The 22,509-nt window shown below is 33.6% G+C and overlaps 1 protein-coding gene and 1 pseudogene across 1 annotated transcript; one reads left to right on the top strand and one right to left on the bottom strand.

Annotated features, from left to right (window-relative positions):
* Window positions 1–343: 343 nt before the first annotated feature.
* LOC11422749 (60S ribosomal protein L5-like) lies at window positions 344–2,630 on the bottom strand (annotated as a pseudogene).
* A 496-nt stretch (window positions 2,631–3,126) lies between these two features.
* Window positions 3,127–6,220, top strand: LOC11417220 (40S ribosomal protein S8). The gene is made up of 5 exons (XM_024782673.2): window positions 3,127–3,130; window positions 3,226–3,271; window positions 4,397–4,727; window positions 5,885–6,054; window positions 6,142–6,220. Exons 1-5 carry the CDS (start codon window positions 3,127–3,129, stop codon window positions 6,218–6,220), a joined length of 630 nt encoding a protein of 209 aa, XP_024638441.2.
* The last annotated feature ends 16,289 nt before the right edge of the window (window positions 6,221–22,509 follow it).

The raw sequence follows: 22,509 nt of genomic DNA, 5'->3' as shown, positions 1-22,509 counted from the left end.
AATCTGAGAGGGACAAATATTGATGCATCAAGATAAAGTGAGAGAATTTTGGATCAAGAGTGGAAAGTAAAAAAATATTGAGAGGGTGCAAAAATAGATACAAAGTATGATAACATGTATAGTTAGTTCAAGTTTATGCTCAGATAAATAAGTGTGAAACATGAATAAGTTAATCATCAACTACCAACGAACCAAATTGATAGAGTGAAAAGAATACAAGGTTATAAGTTAATCGCATGTTCAATAATTCTTTGTTTCAGAACTTGTGCTTCTTTTTCATTCAAAAAATTTCACATGTTCTTATAAGCATTCCAAAGAGTTGTCCATTGGATGACAAACTTCTTCAAAAGTAGCCTAGACACAAACAAGACTCTTCTAGCTCGTCGTCATCCTCATCGTCATCAACAGCAGTGTTAAGAGCTTGCAACATTCAATCAACTTAGCTTTCCGCTCCTCATAGGTAAGCTTCTTCAGATTATACATCTTGTGTTGTTTAGGAGGATGCTTCTGTGATTTCTTTATAGAAGGATCTACACGAATGGCATCATTAACCTTCTTATACAGCTTCTCAAATTCATCAGCCTCGATTCCTTTCTTTATGCGTTTGCTAAATTGTCTCTGGTACTTGGCTGGTTCATCATCTGCAATCAAAGTCTGCACAAAATATGTTATAAACCAATGGAAAACTATGCATTGCACGAAAAGGAAGAAAGATAATATTTATTCATGCCTTCGTATAGGCAGGAACTTGTCCGCCAAGATAAATTTGCGGTAAAACTCTGCATCAAGCTCTTTAATTCTTTAATTCAAAACCAGAAATCCTCTTGTCATTCAGGAATAATCAAACCCCTACCAGTGCTCCCTGAAAATCATCACAATTATTCAAATCAACCATTAAAAAAACCAACAATATGTATTGCGATATAATTTTGAGTACCTTGAAGGCACCAAAGACACAGTTTCCAGTTGTTCTAATAACGAGACCAACATTGACTAGAGGATGGAATGGCCTCCTGGAGTCAGAAGGCTCCACTGAATAATCCTCTCCAGGCTCCAGCAGCCTGTTAAAAAGGATTAAACTGATTAGTTTACAGAGAACAATATCAAGATTAGAAGAGCGAGAGTAAATGTATCTGGTACCACAAATACCTCAACATTCCCCTCATACTTTAAGAACCCGACGGGCCAACAAGAGTTCCGAGCAATATGTCGATCATATTTTAACATATATTCTGATGAAAATTGACTTGAAATTGTGGATTTGTGAAGGAGCAAAATCCTGACACGATTTCAAAGGTACGGAGCATGGTTTTTCCTAGAGTAGAATCGTGACACAATTTGTGGCCATTGTGACACGATTTGTAGATAAAGTTGTCATACCTTGTGTCTTGGGTCGTAGGTAACAATCGTGACTCGACTCTGTCAGTTCATGCATACTATATATAAGCTACACAATTCAGTTTTTTTAGGAGAGCTTGAAGAGAGAGAAACTTGAGATTACAAAGGAGGTAATTTTAGGTTTGAGTGTCTTTGTTGTGAGGTTCTCTTGGGTTGGGAAACATTGTAAACACCTTGGGTAGTGAGATTTCACCATTGGAAGGATCAAAAAGCTTCCTTTTATGTTTTCTCTTAGGATTCATTGTGAGTGTGAGTGACTTAAAAAATAGGTACAAATTAGGTCTCGTTTTTTATGAGTTTTTAAGCTAATTTCTTGTAACCCATTTGTAACACTTTCATATTAGTGGATTGGAGAGCTGCTCTCACCCCCAAAGTAGATCATATTGGACCGAACTGGGTTACCATCTTGGTGTGTTTGTTTTCTTTCGTACTTTCTTATATTGTTGCTTTGATGCCTGTGGTGTTGCTTTACACAAAGTTTTAAAACTGTTTTGTTGTTGTTGTTGCTTGAGACTTGTTTACTCATTGATTACCACTCCCTTTGCTCCACACATTTTTGTTTTCATTGGTGTGATTTTATCCGAATTCACAACATATTCATCCACAATACATACAATGTGTGATGCAATTTCGAATGAGAGAGAACGAGGGATGTATTTCTCATAAACAATATACCTGCAGCATAATTTGTAAAGCCTATATATACTTCAAGACTAAAGTTTGGCAACTCATGTGCATATGCAGCAGCTAGAACAATAATTAACCACAATGTTCATTGATAAAGCAGATACTATATTGTAAAGCAGATACTATTTGTTCATTGATATTTTTGTTGGTCTAATAATGAGTTAAGGTTTACAATAATAGAAAACACCAACAACTAAAGTAACTATCAATTGTTCTCATCTATGAAGCACCGATACTGCTCGGATTAGCCACATGTCACGTGTTCGACACCGACACAACACCTAAATATGTAATTTTCTTAAATTATTAGCGGTGCCTTGTCAGTGTCCATGTCGTATCCGGTGTCCGTGCCCGTATCCGTGCTTCATAGGTTCTCATGCTATCTATGAGAATCATAACTCTAAGCTAAACAGCAGGTATAAATCGAACAACAAAACAGTACTCTAGCTGGGTTGTTTTGCATGTAGTGATATGATTAATCAACCAAATTCGAGTCTGGTAATCAGTCTTTCCCTCTGCAGATTTATCATCAAATAAAAACCCATCCGCATTTAAAAAACAATTAAGGTTTCATAAGAAAAACACAAAATTGTAAATATATACCTCTTCTTCTTTTGAAGGAGACTTGAAATCTCTTGAAGTAAGCGTTGGATTTCTGAGCCTTAACATAAACCTAAGTTAAAATCATATACAACACAAACAAACTGTTGAAATTAAGGTGAAACATTGTAAGAGAACATGCATGGAAGAACGAAATGGCGAGGGTATAAAGAACTCATTTTGTTGCTTGCTGAAAGTCGAGCTAGGGTTAGGCGGAGGTTTTGTTTGCAAGGAATGATTTGGGTAGTTGGGTCGGGTAAACATGAAATGGGTTTTGGGTTTGAGTTATTAAAACTCTAAAACAGCTTTAGCCGTTTTAATACAAAAAATATAGTTGTTCCGTGCATCTCACGTTTCAATACTTTATAATAAGACATTAGGGTTTTAGTGTCAACAAAGCACAAAACAAACAAAACTGGTGAAAGAGTAGCTTCCTTCAAGATGGGTACATACATACACACCTTTCATATCTTTGACTAGTCTCAATTAACAATTTCAGTAATGGTATTCATTTCATTTTTTCCTAATGTGATAATTCAGGTATTTCCAGGGTTTCAAAGAACAAGACATGCAGGAAGAAAAGAAAGTCAGTCCTTAATTTTACTCTTTTTTCATATATATAATTTGTTGGCACTTTTGTGTTAACAATTATTTTTGTTGTGTTCCCTCATTTTGTACCTCACATTAGAACTGATGTTTTTGTTGAGATTTTTGGGTCATTTTGATTTTCACTAAATGTTTTCATTGTCGTAGAATTGGTTGTTATTTATGAAACTGGACTCAATCACGAATTAATCACGACATGCTCTTGTATTCTATGAATCACGGACATGACATGGACACGTCAAAACCGATGATTATTTGAAAAAATAACTTAATTGAATGTAATTACGTGTGTTGACGTCGATATTAGACACTGACACATATGGGACACCAGACACACCTCCGATCAGAGGTTATCGTTCTACATAGCTTGTATCTGTGGTTAATTATGATGTGCATATTGGAAATCTTGTTTCATGTTTGCTAGAGAGTATGCAAAGATCCAATTACAACCAACTTTTAGTTTTTAGATTTTGTTGTGCCAATAGAAAACCAAAGACTACAAATTTGCATTAATTTTCATATTCAAGATCCGGTTTTTTCTTTAATATTTTTTTATAAGAGTTTTTGTACCCTATCCTCAATTGAAATTGGCTACATTGATTTTGGGCATTTTTGGTCAATTAGCAGTTCATATTTTGGGCATTTTACAGCAATAGTTTTGGAACATATAAACTGAAATTAAACATAGTGTGTCCATCTATGAAGCATTGAAACAGGACAATGTATACGACAATGACACTGGTAATTATTTGAAAAAATGACATAATTAAATGCAATCGCATTTGTCAGTGTCGTGTTGATAGGTGTCGGACACTGAACATATCGTCAATCAGCAGAAGTGTCAGTACCGCATACCTTAGGTGTCAATGCAAATGTTGACCAAGCATTTTAATTCCAATATATTTTTGCTATCACTTTTTCTCACAAACACCATGGTTGCTTTCATTGTTTCCATTTCTATTTTCATGTTAAATTATCCTAAACTTTGTAAATCAATATTTTGAACATTGGTCCTGATTTTAATTCTTATATTTTGTCGGTTTTCTGTTTGCTACCCCTTTCTATTATTCTTTTTGAATTAAGACATTTTGATGGTTTCATTTAGGTATGAACTCGGTCGCCAGCCGGCTAACACCAAGCTATCAAGCAACAAAACACTTAGGACGATTCGTGTTAGAGGTGGCAATGTGAAATGCAGAGCTTTGAGATTGGATACTGGAAACTGTTCATGGGGGAGTGAAGCTGTCACTCGAAAAACCCGTTTGCTAAATGTGGTTTACAATGCTTCCAACAATGAGCTTGTGCGAACTCAGACTCTTGTAAAGAGTGCTATTGTGCAGGTTGATGCCGCTCCATTCAAGCAGTGGTACCTTCAACACTATGGTGTTGAAATCGGTAGCGCAAAGAAAACTTCTGGCAAGAAAGACTCTGCAGAGGTGATATGTTATTGAAATGCTTATTTTTTCTTTTTTATGCACTGTTTCTTTGTTATGATATAATTATGGACCAGTTTTGTGTACTTGTTTTGGTTGTTTAAATAATATGTTGAAACCTGGCCGAAGCTTTAGGTGTAAGATGGTGCCTTCAAATTGCCGTGAACCTGAACTTGCTACTGTTGTTCAATGTCTTTATTCCTCTTTTAGTGTCTATCATGTTAGGAGACACTTAAATGTTGCAGCTAATAAACTTTCTAGAATGGCAAAAGTTGTAAGATCCAAAATATGGGTGGGGCATATCCCACACCCACTTCTGTCAAGGGTGGGACATTCTGTTTCTTGTTAATGAAGCTATCTTTCAGTTGAAAAAATAGAATAAAATGTTGAAACAGAATGCAAATTACTCTGATGCGTGCTAGTTTCTGTTTGGTGCAGCAGATATAGTTTCGCAACAATATGTTCAGGAAAGTAATAATTTGTTAATAATATTGTAAAAGGTATTTATGCTGTCATCTTTTAATGTGATTTTGATGCCTGGAGAATGTCTCATATGTAATGCCAATACCTGCTATTATACTTTATTTCATATGATTGTAATATATATGGATATATTGCTTGACATATATTAAGATTTCCCATTAGATAAGAATGGAGCGAATATTCCCAAACATGAATGGTCCCTTAGTTTATGATATTCAAAAAGTGGAGTATCTCTCAGGAGATATTCTTAGGTCGTCCGAGCTCCCTGTCTTAGCTCCCTGTCTTATCGTTCGTTCATGCGCTCACCCGAGCTCACTTCACTCGCTGGTTTTGGCGTGCTTATCGGTCAGTCACTCGGAGCTCCTTCCGCGATTTCCCTTTCTGTTGTGAAGTTTGTTATATTTAGAGTTTATGTTATAGTTGGGCCTAAGGTGCGGCACCTCACCCGAGGTCCCTCCCTCGGCCACCTGTTTGTCCCCTATGAAGTAGGGACCTGTAGCTCTTCTCTTTCGGTGTAGCTACAGTCCCTCGTATAGAGGTTCAGAAGTACTCCTGACCCCACCCTTATCCTATTCCCTCGAAGGGAATAGCATGCTTGTAACTGAGAACTCAATTCTTATCCCGCTGTATAGAATCTGATTTTTATTCCTTTTTGTTCTGATGTATATAATTGGCAGGAAAGTGAGGCTGTTACAGAAGAAGTAAAAAAGAGCAACAATGTACAGAGAAAATTGGAGCAACGCCAGAAAGATCGTCGGCTGGATCCCCTTATTGAAGTGCAGTTTGGTGGTGGACGATTGCTTGCCTGCATTTCTTCTCGACCTGGTCAATGTGGCAGAGCTGACGGGTAATGCTTGTATTGTCATTTTCTTGCTGATTTTTCTTTTATTGAACTATAAAAAACTTATTTTTTTCTTTTTTGTGGATTATGTAGCTACATCCTGGAAGGTAAGGAGCTGGAATTTTACATGAAGAAACTGCAGAAGAAGAAGAACGGAAACGGTGCTGCTTGATTGTCGTGTTTCTAAATTTTTAAATTGATTTAAATAATACCAGTACTTGACAAAGAGATGTTTTGTGCCATCGTTTATTTATTTATTATCCGGTTTAACCGCATTTGAACTGGTTGAACCATGACCCCACGTCTCACTGGTTCAACCTCTGGTCTGATCTTTCAAACATTGATTTTTAGTTGGTTGGAAATAAGCTTAATTTCATTTTATTTTCTTGTTTAGTATTCAGGACAATAGATGAGAAACAAATATGTTTAAATACTAAAACTTTTCTTAGAACAGGAAGGAAACCATGCTTCTCAAAACAAGTATCTAAAGTGTGTTACTCAAAAAAAAATACTAAGAATCGTTTAACCAAGATTAACTAATTTTCATCAAATGCATTCAGATGAAGTAGACTAAATAAATAATAAATGGTATTATGCTGCTTAATATCTGGCTGTATTGAAAACTATAATAGTGAAAGTTACTGAGTAATGATGTATAAATCATAACAAACAAAAATAAAAATTCTGAAGCCAATAAATCAATAGTAATTCATATCTAAAGAGAAGCAAAGCTGGGTAGCTTCATTACAAAAAAAAAATGATTCAGTTTGAACGCATAAAAATAAGGAATGTGATTTCAACTTTAGTTTAGATAGGAACATACAAAACAAAACATTGCAGAAAGTAAAAGAAAGAACTGAAAGCTGGATAAATAAATATGTCTAACTCAATATATAAATAAGTTTGCTTTGCGGTAGCAACTAAAATGAGAATAAAATATTAATTTTTCATAAAACTCCAACTATATCATATCACTAAGGAGTATCATCTTAATAATCATGATACAGATGTCGTGGAAGACACTCAATGACTTTGACCTATCGCATATGTCGGGGATCCCAACCAATCGCATGAACTGGCAGATGTCGTGGATCCCAACCAAGTGGCGGCGGACCAATCACTAGCGGATGTTGTGGAACCTCGATGACTTTGACATCTTGAAGGTCACAGTTCTTGCAAAGATGGTTAATAGATTGGTTACCCAGGAAATTACGTGATAACGCAATCTTGCGGAGTTTGGGAAGTGCCAATAATTGATCATCATCATGATAATAACGAGGAGGATAACCCTTTCTCGAAAGCATGAGTTCTTCGAGTAAAGGGAAACAATCAGCAATGAAGAAGAGATCACTCTTGTCTACACCCGAAGCAATTCGGTAACAAGTGATAGATGTCAAATTTTTCATCTTTAGGGAGAAAGCTCGCAACCCAATTTTAGGAAACTTAATGGGGTGGTAGAGAGCGAGCAATTTGATATTTAAAGGGAAAGCAGAGATTTGGTACAGAAGCTCGTTGAGGTCTCCGGAGGAGAGAGTGATGTTGAGTGAGTGATGTGACGTAAGGGAACCTTTTGAAGAGGCGATGAATGAAAGGGATGGTTTGATTAGTGATTGTGACCGAGAATCGAGGACGGTTGGTGATGGACAAAAACTGTTTTGAGACGGCAGAGAGAGACTTGAAACTGTTACGGATATCGTATATGTTCTTAAAGTCGTTGGTGAGGAATTTGAAGATGCCCTCCCATAACTCATCCGGTAAATATGAACCTGTTGCATCGGCTGCCATTCTTTTTCTTTGGGATATTGCGGCAACCATTGTTAATCGTTCGCTCACTCGTATGAAAACATGCTCCACGACAAAAACAAAAACCCTAAACTCAACAACTCTTTATAAATCAAGGCAAAAAATATCTTCTTTTTTTTTTTTTTTTTTATCAAGGCAAAAAATATGTTCTAAATTTATTTTTGAAGTGATATATTATAAATTTATGAAACTTTCTCTTAAAAAAAAACTGCAACTTATATTTAAAAATCTAAAATTATTAACCTTTTAATAAAATATAGTAAATAAACTAGAATAAAAAATATTATGTATATCTATACTATATATAAAGGCGAAGGGGATAGCGATTTTGGGTTAACTTTTTTATTATTTCAATTATACCCTTAAATAAATTTTCTCATATTTATATTATATTTTCGGTGTTAATACTATAAGCAAATTTATGCTATTTTGTTGGTGTCATCAAAAAGGATAAGAATTTATATTATATTTTTAATATTTTTTTGAAAGATATTATTATATTTGTTATATTGTTGGTATCATTGAAAAAGATAAATATGGTTTGTTACAATATGAAATATCCAATTATCTATTATCTCTACCTTTAATTTCAATCAAAATCAAATCACATTTAACCAAAATTTCATAAAAAACTATTGTTCATAATTTATACTCATTAGCGCAATAAGAACAACTTGTCAAAAAACAACTATTCATATATAAAATATATGGTTTTGGTATGGCTTTTTCACTTCCAAATATACATTTAAACAAATTTCCTTGTTGAGTCATTCAAAAAGATAGCATGGCAAGAAAGACTCTGCAGAATTGATGTGTTATTAGAAAATTTTATGTACTTATTTTTTCTTTTGGAACAATTAGGTAGTGCTACTGTCTAATTACTCCGTCATGCATGTATCATGTGTAATACACATTCTGTTTCTTGTTAATGAAGCTATCTTTCAGTTCAAAAAACAAAATAACATATTGAAACCGAAAGTAAATTACTCCGTTTTTTTATAAGCGGAAGCAAATTACTCTAATGCGTGCTAGTTTCAGTTTGATGCATTAGATATAGTTTCTCGGAAATATGTTGAGGAAAGTAATAATTTGTTGATAATCTTCTACATATATTTAAGATGTCTTCTTATTGTGTTTATTCTTAGGGGGTGTATTGGATTAGGATTTTAAAAGACAATTTTGTATAAAAAAAGTCTTGTGGATTTTAAAAGACTTTGAAAGATTTTAATGACTTTTAAGATTTTAAAAGACTATTAAGATTTGTAATTGAGATTTTAAAGGATTTACATCATAAGATTTCATAGGATTTGAGATGACTTTATGGATTTATAAAGATTTCAAAGTACTCTTTAAACTTCAAATTTTTTTTTAAAAAAAAAAACCATTTAAAACACACTCTCTAGCACAATATTTTCAAACACTCTTAAAATTTTGTGGATTTTATATTAATTTTGATGCCTGGAGAAGGTCTCTAGAAAAAGTACTAATGTCTCATATAGAATGCCAATATGCGAAACATGAATGGTTCCATAATTAATGATATTCCTTTTTACACTGATGTATAATTGGCAGAAGAGTGAGGATGTTACAGACGAAGTAAAAAATAGTAACAATGTGCAGAGAAAATTGGAGCAACGCCAGAAAGATAATCGGCTGGATATTCCCGTAATTGAAGAGCAGTTGGGTGGTGGACGATTGCTTGCTTGCATTTCTTCTCGACCTGGTCAATGTGGCACAGCTGACGGGTAATGCTTGTATTGTAATTTTGTTTCTGATTTTCTTTTATTGAATTATAAATAACTGTTTTTTTTTTGGTGGATTATGTAGCTACATTTTGAAAGGTAAGGAGCTGGAATTTTACATGAAGAAACTCCAAAAGAAGATGAGCAACGATGCAGCTTGATTGTCTTGTTTCTAAATTTTTGAATTGCTTTAAATAATACCTGTACTCGAGAATCCGGTTTAACCATATTTGAATTGGTTAAACCATGACCTGCTCGTCTCACTGGTTCAACTTCTGATCCGATTTTTAAAACATTAATTTTTAGTTGGTTGGAAATAAGCTTAGTTACATTTATTTTCTTGTTTAGTATTGGGGACATTAGATTAGAAACAAATTTGTTCAAATACTAAACTTTTCTTAGGTTTATTAGGATGAGATGTCTGGACTGATGGTATCAATAGTGCCTGTTCCTGGAAGTTTTGTTGACACAAATAATAAGGCATGGACATTAAGATTTGACAAAAATAGCAATAATATAGAACCAATCCTCAATGGAATGTAAGGGTTGTTGTAACAATTGTTAATAACAGGCACAGATTGTAAAAGGTGAAAAAGTCAAAGAACTCTACATGCCTTTGAGCCATTATTTCAACATAAATAGAATCATATATGGAACTTGTGGATCAAATATATGAATATTACCTCCCTAATTTAACATGGTAAAGAAAACTCAAAGAATTCTACATGCAGAAAGGAATCTAGGAGACTGCATGATCACCACTAAGACTCAAATGGACAATCCAATCCGATCCATGAAGTAGTGAGGCATGTTCGGCATTCTCGATTCCCTGCAACTGGTACCTCTTTGTCAAAATGATTGCTAGTTTTCTACTCTCCATTTTCTCATCAATAACTTCTTCACCAATTGCGTTATTCACACTTCACAGCTAAAGTATTTTCCTTTTGGTTCAGATACAGGAAGATAACCGTGCTTCCCTAAAACAAGTTTCTATAGTGTGAAACTCAAACAAAATGCAAAGAGTCGTTTAAACCAAACCAATCCTCATCAAATGTATTCAGATGAAGTCCAATTAAAATATACTTCCAACTTAAATTCCGCTTTACATTCAATTTGCATCTAAGGAGCATTATTTAAAGATTCTGTATCATTTTTACTTTTTATGCTCTTCAAGCCTAAAGAAATAATAAATGGTATTATGCTGCTTAATGTCTGGCTGTATTAAAAAATGTAATTGTGAAAGTTACTGGATATTGATGAAGAAACCTAACAAACAAAAGAAGGAATGTGTTATAGGAACATACAAAACAAAACATTGCAGCAAGTAAAATAAAAACTGAAATTTGGATAAATAGTTATGTCTAACTCAATATATAAGTTTGCCTTGCGGTAACAGCTAAATTGAGAATAAAATTCTAATTCAACTATTAGTTATTCATAAAACTCGAATTATATCACTAAGGAGTATCATCATAATAATCATGATGACAATGAAGTAGCACATAGTACCGGAAGATATTGTGGAAAATGACCAATCACTTGAGGTTAGGATGTCCATAACCAATCACCGATGGATGTCGTGGAAGACACTCAACGACTTTGACCTCTTGAAGAGGACCACAGTACTGGACGATCCCATGGAAGACGACCAATAGCATTCCCTGGCAGATAGCCAATTGCTCCAGGATAACCAATCGCTGACGGCTGTATATAACCAATTGGCATGGCTATCAGTGACGGCTGTATATTACCAATCGCTCTCCGTGGCGGCTGTTGTGGAAGACGTCGTGGCTGATGTGTAAGACGACACTCAATGACTTTGACATCTTGAAGAAGGTCACAGTTCCTGCAAAGATGGTTAATAGATTGGGTACCTATGAAATTACGAGATAAAACAATCTTGCGGAGTTTGGGAAGTGCCAACAATCGATTATTATTATAGTAAGTAGGGGGATAACCGAGGTCCGTAAGCATGAGTTCGTCGAGAAAAGGAAACCAATCAGCAAAGAAGAAGAGGTGACTCTGGTATACCTCCGAAGCAATTCGGTAACAAGTGATAGATGTCAAATTTTTCATCTTTTGGGAGAATGCTCGCAACCCTTTTGTAGGAAGCTTAATGGGGTGGTAGAGAGCGAGCGATTTGATGTTTAAAGTCAAAGTAGAGATTAGGATAAGAAGCGTGTTGAGGACGTTGAGGACTCGGGAAGAGAGGGTGATGTTGAGTGATGTGACGTTAGGGAACCTTTCGAAAAGGAGAGGAATGAAAGGGATGGTTCGATCAGTGATTGTGACCGAGAATCGAAGACTATTAGTGATAGACAAAAACTGTTTCGAGACGCCAGAGAGAGACTTGAAACTATCTCGAAGAGAGAGGAAGGAGAGGTTATAAGCTAGCATCCCATCTGCACGGATATCGTAGATGTTCTTAACTTCGTCGTTGAGGAATTTGAAGATGCGCTCCCATAACTCATCCGGTAAATATGAACCTGTTGCAGCGGCTGCCATTGTTAATCCTTCGCTCATTCCTATGAAAATATATGCTACAAAACAAAACAAACAACCCTAGACTCAACGAAGCTTTATTATAAATGGATTCTAAAACCATGCTCAAGCCTAGCTGGCCCAAACCCTAAATTTATTTTTAAAGGGATATATCCTAAATTTATGAAACATATATTTAAAAATAGAAAAATATTAACTTTTTAAATAATATTATCGTCTATATTTTTATTTTGTGACAAATTTTGTCATCTGCTAGCATTTACATGCACCCGTCTTTCCTCTCTTCTTATAAAATTTTGGTTTTGATTAAAAGTATAAATATAAATGCTTTTTACTTTTAAATTATAAAAAAAAAAAAAAAAAAAAAAACTAATTATCTTTATCTATTTGAATGACACCGAAAATATAAAAAAATTATATCATAAATTCTTATCTTTTTAATCACACCAACAACAATTATTATTATTATAGAAAAAGTTGCTTAAGGGTATAATATGGATGATGAAAAAGTCAGCCCAAAAGATTGTAGTTGTTGTGAATTCGATGAGAAAACACACCAATAACAAACTTGATGTGTGGATCAAGGGATAGTCAAGCAACCAAAACAAAGTGTATGGAACAATTATAAACACAAGCCAAAGGGAGAAAACACCGAGAGAGAACACAAAAGAATTTGTTGACCCAGTTCGGTCCAAATTGACCTAGTCTGGGGAGATAGCAGCCCTCCGTTTTACTATATGATGAGTAAATTTACAAAAGACATATCAATGGGTTACAAGAATAAGTCTCCTGCCTAAGTCTACCCTCAAACCCTAGTGTTTGTTCCAAAGTGACAAACTCTATACAAACCCTAGTTTTGTTGTTGTCATTCTAAACCTTTGTTTCAGTCCCCTCTATCTCAAGGTTTACCCTGATTCAAGGTCTATATTTATAGTAAAAGTATAACTCATAAATTTGGAACGAATACCAGATTGAAGATACGTTTTTTTTCTCCTTCAGTGAAAGAATATTTGCATCAAAAATATAATATTCCCTTTCAAAATATATTTGCATCAAATCGTTCTTCATACGGTACAAAAATATATTTGTTGTCCATAAATATATTTTCAGCACAAAATATATTTAAAACAAATCTTTTATATTTTTAGCAACAATATTCTCCATCCATCAAATTTTGAGTCATACTACAACATTCTCCACCTTGACTCTAAATTAGCGATGATGCCAATTTAACATCAACCACCATGCTGCTCTTTCCCTTGCTTCCCACTACACCAAGTAGCTTCACAAGTTTACACCCTAACCTCTTCAACCATCGGAATGCCTTCCGCCCTTTTGAAGATCTTTGTGTCCAAACTACTCAAGGCATTTAGGTAGTTCCACAAGTGCACACCTAAACCTCTTCAGCCATCGGAATGTCTTCCGCCTTTTCGATATGCTTGTAGTCCAACTACGCTAGGAATTTCAGGTAGTTCTACAAGACTATCCTCTTCAATACGAGACATCTCCCGCTTCCTTGAAGATCTACTTGTGCCTAATCACCCTTGGCTTTTAGAGTAATCAACAAGTATACACCTTAATCCCTTCAGCCCTCGGAATATCTTGTGTCTTCTCGAAGGTCCTTGCAATCTAATTATGCTAGGTATTTTAGGTAGTTCAACAAGCATTCACCATAACATCTTCAACGCAGGACATCTCCCGCTTCCTTGAAGATCTCCTTGCATCCAATCACTCTTGGCTATTTTTTAGGGTAATCCCGCAAGCTGTGTTATACATTCTTCAACCTCCGGAATGTCTTCTGTCTTCATGAAGAAATCCCTTGCTCACCATAGAGCATAGCACCCAAGGTCCTCCATAGTCGTACTATTACCGGTGTTTAACTCCACCTCACGCTGAGCGTACTCTACCTCAACTAGAAAATGCGTACATCCCACTATGTCTTCAACCTTGAAACTCCACCTCAACAGGTAGATCATGAGTATTTTTGCCTCCACCTCTCCAGACTGATCATGAGTATTCTTACCACCGCCTCTCCAGGCTAATGTTGAGTGTTTAATGTCTCTCCAGACGACCACCGCTCCACTAGGCATCACTCCCAAGGTGAGACACATCACCTTCTTCATCCTCCAAACAACACCACACCATCAGAGCACCCGCATCCTCATAGCCCTCAGAGACAATTTGTGCGGAGTTACCATTAATCTCCGGACAATCCTTCATGAAGTGACCCATCTTATGACAGTTAAAGCTTTCAAACGTTGACTTTTTACCACTCTTTCTCCGGTTACCTGTACCTCCATCATTCCCTCTTGAGACACTTAGACCTTCACCGTGTTCGACAATAGGAGATTTTGGGCTGGCTTTTTCTTCATCCAGATATCCTTAAACAACTTTTTCTATAATAATAATTGTTGTTGGTGTGATTAATTGAGTACCTTTCACTCTTTATTCTGGGTAGAAAATAGAAATATTCATACATAAATAAAGAATAATGAGATGAATAAAATGGCGAAGAGTGTAGGGAAAAAAGATGGGGAAATAAAGGAATAATAACTTTTATGGAAGAAATAGTAAAATATATTACAACATGAATAAAACACATAAAAATGCAAGAAAATGATATAATTGGTTAGTTTCCATGGAAAAAGAAAAAGCTTATAAGTGGTAAAATATTGTAATAACAATCACTTCTTTGAAAAAACAATTTATTTTGTTTGGATACAACAATATAAAATGAATGTTTTGTTACTAACATTAACTCCATCTTTCGCTACTCTTAATATGTTTTTATTTGAAACTATTTTTAAATTTTTTTTGTAGATCCAGGTTTTTTATAAATTAAAAAAAAAACTACAACAATTAAAAACAATGCTCTTTATAGTGATTTTTTGAAGTTATAAAAACCACCCCATAGAGTTTGTTTGTTACGCATTAGAATAAAAATGATTTTACCGTTCAATAATTTAGTTATTTTTTAACACATTTTATAAAATAAATAAAAAATCAAAACCTATTTTGTGGTTGTTTATCATAATAAAATCATTTGAAAAATAAAATTAGTTTGTTTAATACAATTGTATAAAGAGTTTTTCTATTTACACCCCATGTTTTTCTGGTTACACCCAAATTTTCTTAAAAAAATTTTAAAATACCAAAATTGCACTTTTATATAAATTTTCTTAAAACCCTAATTTTATTCATTGTCAGTGAGTTTCACCAACTGTAATTCAACAACTGTAATTTCCTTGATTAATCGGTAGAGGTTACATGGGAGCAATTGTCGTCTCCCGTTAGTACCTTCGCCCTTCTCCTCTCTTTTCCACTCGTCCTATCCGCGGGAAAACACCTGAACAACAAATAGAAGACGCACATGGGACTGTGACATGCTTTTGATAGAACTGGTAAACATGGAGGAGGGTTTGGAACACAATGATGACAATGAAGGAATAGATGTCCCCCTATTTGATCTTGACAGCATACAAGCGGCTATCGACCATTTCTCAAACGCTTATAATCTTGGAAAATGTGGTTTTTGGTCAGTTTACAAGGTGATTAATTATTTTCTTTATCTTATTTTCTCAAATGACCCCCAACCATTGAATAATTATTCTTGATTTGATTCACTATCACAATGTAAAGCATTTGAATTATTGTTTCAGGGGGTGTTTCAAGATGGTAATGAGATATAGCTGTCAAGAGGCTCTCAAGCGTACGTCTCACAAGACGTCTGAAAAATCACAACTAAAGTCGATGTGTATAGCTACATTGTGGTGTTGATAGAGCTTCTAACTGGATTAGCGGCATTTAAGATTAAAGTTAGGTTTATTCTCAAGCTTCGGCATCGGAACCAGAAGCTTAACTTAACGTGGCATAATTTTTCATGTTAGAGTCGCTATCAAATTGTGCTTACATTTTCCCTCTTGAAAATGAAAGTTATTTTACCTTTTGTCTGAATGAAATGAAAATTGTTGGCAAAGGGAATGTTTCATTCATCTTAACTGCTTTAGTTCAATAATGTAATATTTTTGCAATTAATAGTCAAACACTTCAAAAGAAAAAAATTACAGAAAATATCCATGTTTTTGAGATTGAAGTTCACATCATCGCACAGAGATTGTAATGAGAAAGAATCAAATCATACGTGTTTGATACATTTTTGCTACAATAAAAAAGAAAAATACTATCAATGAGAGAAAAAATAAGTTAGTGAGAAAAGAAAAAAATAAGGAATTCACCAAAACAAAATAAGAAAGAAGAATACAGGCAAACAAAAAGAGAAATCTAATGGAACAAAAGAAACTGCCCATGTTGGTAAGCGAGTCAGCCGGTGTTGCTGCTGCTGGACAAGTTCTGTCTCAGAAACTTCCACTTCCACAAATTTGGTCTTTTTCAGTTGTGGTCGGAATAGTGATAGTGAAGTATTGAGATATTCTTTTAAAAATTTCTCTTTCTATAAGGATCAGTAAATTTGATATGCTTCATGTTGTTTTCCTTCTTGAACATGTGGATTCCAACTAATGTGCTGAGTGATGGAAGGGAAGTTGAAAAGAATAGAGCTATGGAAGGGAAGTCGTTCCGATACCAGAAAGAAATTGTCGGTTGTTTGCTTTGATGTTCAAACCACTTTGGGATCATCTCAGTTTTTGATGATGGAAAACAAAACTTGGTTTCTTTCTCCGGCCTCATGCAATTGCTGTTAGTTTTTACCATAACATAAATTACACTCTAAATTATGAAATATTGAATCAAATACTTTTGTTAAGAAAAACAACAATACCTGATTCACTAGCATGCTTCTGCTTAAGGAATTTCATGATTCGCAGCTTAATGCAGCATGATTTCTAGAATTGGAGGAATCCCTCTAATTTATTGAAGAGACTTGCACTCATTCAATCGAAGGCTCCATACAAAGCAACATTCTTTGAAGTTGAAGCATTCCGGAAGAATTTTGAAATTGTTACCAGATAAGTATAGATAAGTCACATCAGCGAACACTTTGAGAATGATCGGAAGACATTCATCTGAGAGGTTTTCTTATGAGATCAAGATAGTTTACACTTGAAGACACCAGAAAACTTTGTTTATCATTTTTTCTTGGAAATAAATGACTATAGCCGTTGACAGAAATACTCGACAACTTTAGCATCTTGAGAATGAAACTTGGTAACCTAAAGATTCCATGTACCCCTATAGATGTTTTCCATAAATTGTAAGGTATTTTAAATTTTCAATCTTGCCCAATATTTTTGGAAAATTCTGCAGACTCTTGCAACGTGAAATTTTCAGTTTCGCAAAAGAAATCAGCTCCAAAGGTGGAAAATACCAAAGCTTAAAGCATCCTTCAGCACTCAAAAATTTAAGTTTATTTAAGAACCTTATCGAACTGTGAATTGTAACTAAATTCTTACATGATTCAAAAAGGAGAGTTAAAAAATTGGAATTGAATTGAACACTGAATTAAGGACAATTCGCCCTTCTAAACTCACATATTTATTTCGCCAAGAACAGCTGTCTCGCAAGTTTAACAAATATTATTTTATCTCTTGTTTTCTTCATCAAATCATCAACAAAAAAACATTCACTTACACTTCAGATCAGCCTGCGAAATCAAAACACTGCCCCTTCAATTAAACAAACACAGATGCCATGAAGTCAAGAATGCACTTGACTTTTATTTTTTAACATGCAAGGTTGGGACAATCATCGAAAACAATTCACTCTTACCTATGATGCCTTGACACAGACGCATACATGACACTGAACAGGACATTGACACGTCGACACCGCTAATAATTTGAAAAAATGAAATATTTATATGTAATTACTAATGTGTCCGTATTGGATACGGAAGGAACCTTTGATGTGAAGTGTATTGGATACGGAAGGAACCTTTGATGTCAAGTCGCAGTCTCGGTGCTAAATAGATTCTTACTAGATGTTTGTGTGCTAGACCTAAGCTCCCATAGACAACAAACTTGATAAAGGTACATGAATGGAAAGAGAAACAAACCCGAAATTGTCTAGATTAATCTTCTATATCCAACGTGTATTTTTCAAAAGCATACTATCTATAGCAGTTGGATGCAAGTTCAAAGCGTGCTTTATTTCGGCATATCTACTATCCCAAGCATCTTAACGGAGGACACGATTCTTTGCTCCCTATTTAACCCTTCATCATTTCATGGCACCCACCCACCCCTCTGCCCCTATCAGATATGAACATGGTAAGTAAACTAGAATATGTAGTAGTAAGTATCATCTGATAAGAATGAAACCAATTCAATGTTGTGAAAATATGAACAGTTGCACCAAAATCTGTACTTGACTACCTCTATTTGTTCTTCAAGAAAATACATGAGTTTTACCTTCAATCTACTTCACAACACCAGTTCCTTTGACACTATCTTGATAGACCTGCTTCCGTGCAAATAAGCATCTAACTTGTGCAAATTTGTTTTCTGCAGCAGGTCCATCAAAATCCTGCATTCTCCACTAGTGAGGCATGTTCGGCTCTTCCATCTTCATCATTCTCTTCAACTGGTACCTCTTTGTCAAAGTGATTGCTAGTTTGCTACTCTCCATTTTCCCATCACAGTCTTCTTCACCAAAGACATTATTCACACTTTACAAGTTAATGAAGCTATCTTTCATTTAAATTAATAATAAAACAAAATGTTGAAATTAAAAGCAAATGCGTGCTTGTTTGATGTATTAGTATAATTTTGTGGATTTTATTTTAATTTTGATGCCTGGAGAAGATCTCTAGAAAAAGTACTATTTTGATGCCAATACCTATTATATACTTTATTTGATTTGATTGGAATGTATATGTATATACTGCTTGATATTATTCTTTCCCATTAGGTAAAGGATGGAGTGCATTTGCCAAACATGAATTGGTCCCATAATTTATGAGACTCAAAAAGTGGAGTATAGTAACGGATGTTTATTCCTTTTTCGTCTGATGTATAATTGGCAGGAGAGTGATGCTCTTACAGAAGATCAAGTAAAAAAGAGTAACAAAGTGCAGAGGAAATTGGAACAACGCCAGAAAGATCGTCGGCTTGATACCCTCATTGAAGCGCAGTTTGCTGGCGGACGATTACTTGCATGCATTTCTTCTCAACCAGGTCTATGTGGCAGAGCTATGGGCAATTGTATTGTCATTTTGTTGCTAATTTGCTTTTATTGAACTGTTTTTTTGTGGATTATGTAGCTACATTCTGGAAGGTAAGCAGCTTGATTGTCATGTATTTAAATTTTTATATTGCTTTAGGTTCTTTAAATAAGACCTAATCAGATGTTTTGTGCTATAGTTTATTTATTTATTATCTGGTTTAACTGCAGTTGAACTGGTTGAACCATGACCCGCATGTCTTACTGGTTCAATATTAAAACAAATAATAAGAAGGCACAAATAATAAGTCATGGATATTATTCACACTGCTGAAGTATTTTCCATTTGGATTAGATACAGGAGGGAAACCACGCTTCTTAAAATTACAAGTTTCCATAGTGCGAAACACAAACAAAATGCTAACAATCGTTTAACCAAAATAAATTAATCTTCATCAAATGCATTCAGATGAAGTCCAATTAAAATGTACATCCAACTTGAATTCCATTTTACATTAAATTTGAATCTAAAGAGCACGATTAAAAGATTCTGCATCATTTTTACTTTTTATACTCTTCAAGCCTAAATAATAATAAATGGAATTATGCTGCTAAATATCTGGCTGTATTGAAAACTATAACTGTTAAAAGTTATTGAATATTGATGAAGAAACCATAACAACCAAAACTCAAAATGTTGAAGCCAATATTGTACATCTGTGTTGTTCCCCTCAATACAACCGACAAAGATTGTCAAGTATTTTCATATCCCTTTCAACAAAAAACAGTATTTCCATATTATTTTATTAATATAAGTTATTCTTTCTTAGATAGGACTTTAAATCTAAACAAAGATTAGTAACAAATGTGAGCAAAATATAATGTAAAGATCGGACTTTAAATCTTCTACAAAAAGATTAGTAACAAACGTGAGGAAAAAATAATGTTAAAGATTGGACTTTAAATCCTCTGAAAAAAAGATTAGTAACAAACATGAGCAAAATATAATGTTAAAATTGGACATTAAATCCTCTAAAAAAAAAAGATTAGTAACAAACATGAGCAAAAAGTAATGTTAAAGATTGGACTTTAAATCCTCTAAAAAAATATTAGTAACAAACGTAAGCAGAAAAATAATGTTGAAGATTGGACTTTAAATACTCTAAAAAAATATTACCAAAAAACATGAGCAAAAAATGACGTTAAAGATTGGACTTTAAATACTCTAAAAAAAATATTAGTAACAAACGTGAGGAAAAAATAATGTTAAAGATTGGACTTTAAATCCTCTGAAAAAAAGATTAGTAACAAACATGAGCAAAATATAATGTTAAAATTGGACTTTAAATCCTCTTAAAAAAAAGATTAGTAACAAACATGGGCAAAAAATAAAGTTAAAGATTGAACTTTAAATCCTCTAAAAAAATATTGGGACTCAAAATATTTTAGAAAAAGATTTGTTAGCACTATATTAAATATTACTAAGTAGGGTTCTCACAGTTCATAGTTTGTTCTCACATTGTTTAGTTTTTCTCAACCTCTCTTAGCCCTCTGAATCAGAATTCAGAATTAATCTGTAAGTTTTTTTTTTTTTCCTTTCATGTTCCATGCTTTGACAATAAAAGATCATAGCAATGTTTCTTTTACATAACATGTCATTATTACATTTATGTTATGACGTTACTAATTACTATTAGAATAAACAATAAAAGATCATTATTTTATCTTTATTTTATATGCTAGCAAACTAAAATATGTTGAGTTCATAAATAATTGGGTTAAATATGTTTTTGATCCCTATAAAATATACCAACTTTTTATTTTAGTCCCTCTAAAATTTTCCTTCAACTTTTAATCCCTATAAAATTTTCAATCTTTACTTTTGGTCCCTCGTTTAAAGTAAACTCATATGTAGAATTCATATTTTTAAATAAAATTTTGCAGAAAAATGTATAATATTACAAGGATCTCTCCCAAAAAAGTTTAGAATTTTTTACCAAAACATGAATTAAATATGAATTTTTATATTTTTTGCGGTAAAAAATTCATATTTAATTAATGTTTTGTTAAAAAATTCTTTTTTTTTTTTGTGATTTTTACAATATTTCATACATTTCTGCACAATTTTATTAAAAAATACAAAAATTTACTTAAAAATAAGGACCAAAAGTAGCGATTGAAAATTTTATAGAGACTAAAAGTTGAAGAAAAATTTTAGAGGGACTAAAACGAAAAGTTGGTATATTTATAGGGACCGAAAATATATTTAACCCTAAATAATTTTGTTATATCCATTAACAATATTTTATTTATAAAGAAATATATCAATAATTTTCATTAATATTTTAAAATTTTAATCAAAATTATCGTGCCTGTCTTTCCACTAGTAATAATAAAAGTTGTTTAAAGGATAATATAACATAGTAATAACAAATGTTGTTATAAGAATAATATTGAGATTTTAAATTAATCTAAAAATAATTTTGACAATGCAATAAAATTTGCTCCCTACCCCATCCCCTTTAAAAATTGAACCAAACACTTCAAATTAAAAATCTTATTTTTCTCTTCCCTCCAAAACTCTCAAACGAACACAAAGACTAAATATGGGTTTGAAGTTGTGTCAGCCAACAGTGCCACTTATCAGACAACAGTGCCGCAATATTGGTAATTTATGATTTTTTAATATGTGCCTTCAAACCTTAAAAGACTAAATATGTGTTTGTGGTTGTGTCTGCCACCATCCTACTCTTTCTTTTCCTTCATTGCGTGGAAAGTTCCTCGATCATGAGTCATGACATTCAAAAGCGAAGTGAAATCTAGATCTCCATTATTATATTTATTTATTGGATCGTGTTAATGAGTGTTTTAAGAGTACTCTTTAAGAATTCCATTATTCTTTAAAAAAGTCAAAAACTTCAATTTTCAATGCATTGATTCATAAAATTTAACAAAAATTTATTATTTAAAGTTACTAAACAATGCCCTAAAGCACTTGTTAACTTTTCTCTTATTTATTTAAGGGAAATACTAACCGGTACTCCCGGGGCACTGGTTAAGAATATGAAAAATAAAATTATATAATAATTAATATATTAAAATTGTGTAATTAATTTATAATAAAGTCATAAACAGTTTCCTTTTATAGTAATAATTCCCTTTTATGTATGCTTAACCAGTGTCCGGGAGCACCGGTTAGCAGGACCCATTTAATACTATCGGACACTCCATTAAGTAAAAAAAAAAAAGTTAAAGATTACAGCAGAGAAAAGGAATAAAGTTGAAAAAGTGAAAGTTT

The sequence above is a fragment of the Medicago truncatula genome, chromosome 4 (genome assembly GCF_003473485.1).
Source record: "Medicago truncatula cultivar Jemalong A17 chromosome 4, MtrunA17r5.0-ANR, whole genome shotgun sequence".
NCBI classification, from domain to species: Eukaryota; Viridiplantae; Streptophyta; class Magnoliopsida; order Fabales; family Fabaceae; genus Medicago; species Medicago truncatula.
Note: the sequence above shows the minus strand (reverse complement) of the source record. Positions and strands in the feature narration are given on the sequence as shown.

Excerpts from the sequence above, each read along its gene's own strand:
- LOC11417220 (XM_024782673.2), top strand. Across the intron at positions 4,728-5,884 it reads GCAAGAAAGACTCTGCAGAG|GAAAGTGAGGCTGTTACAGA; the intron begins GTGATATGTTAT and ends TATAATTGGCAG. Across the intron at positions 6,055-6,141 it reads CAATGTGGCAGAGCTGACGG|CTACATCCTGGAAGGTAAGG; the intron begins GTAATGCTTGTA and ends TGGATTATGTAG.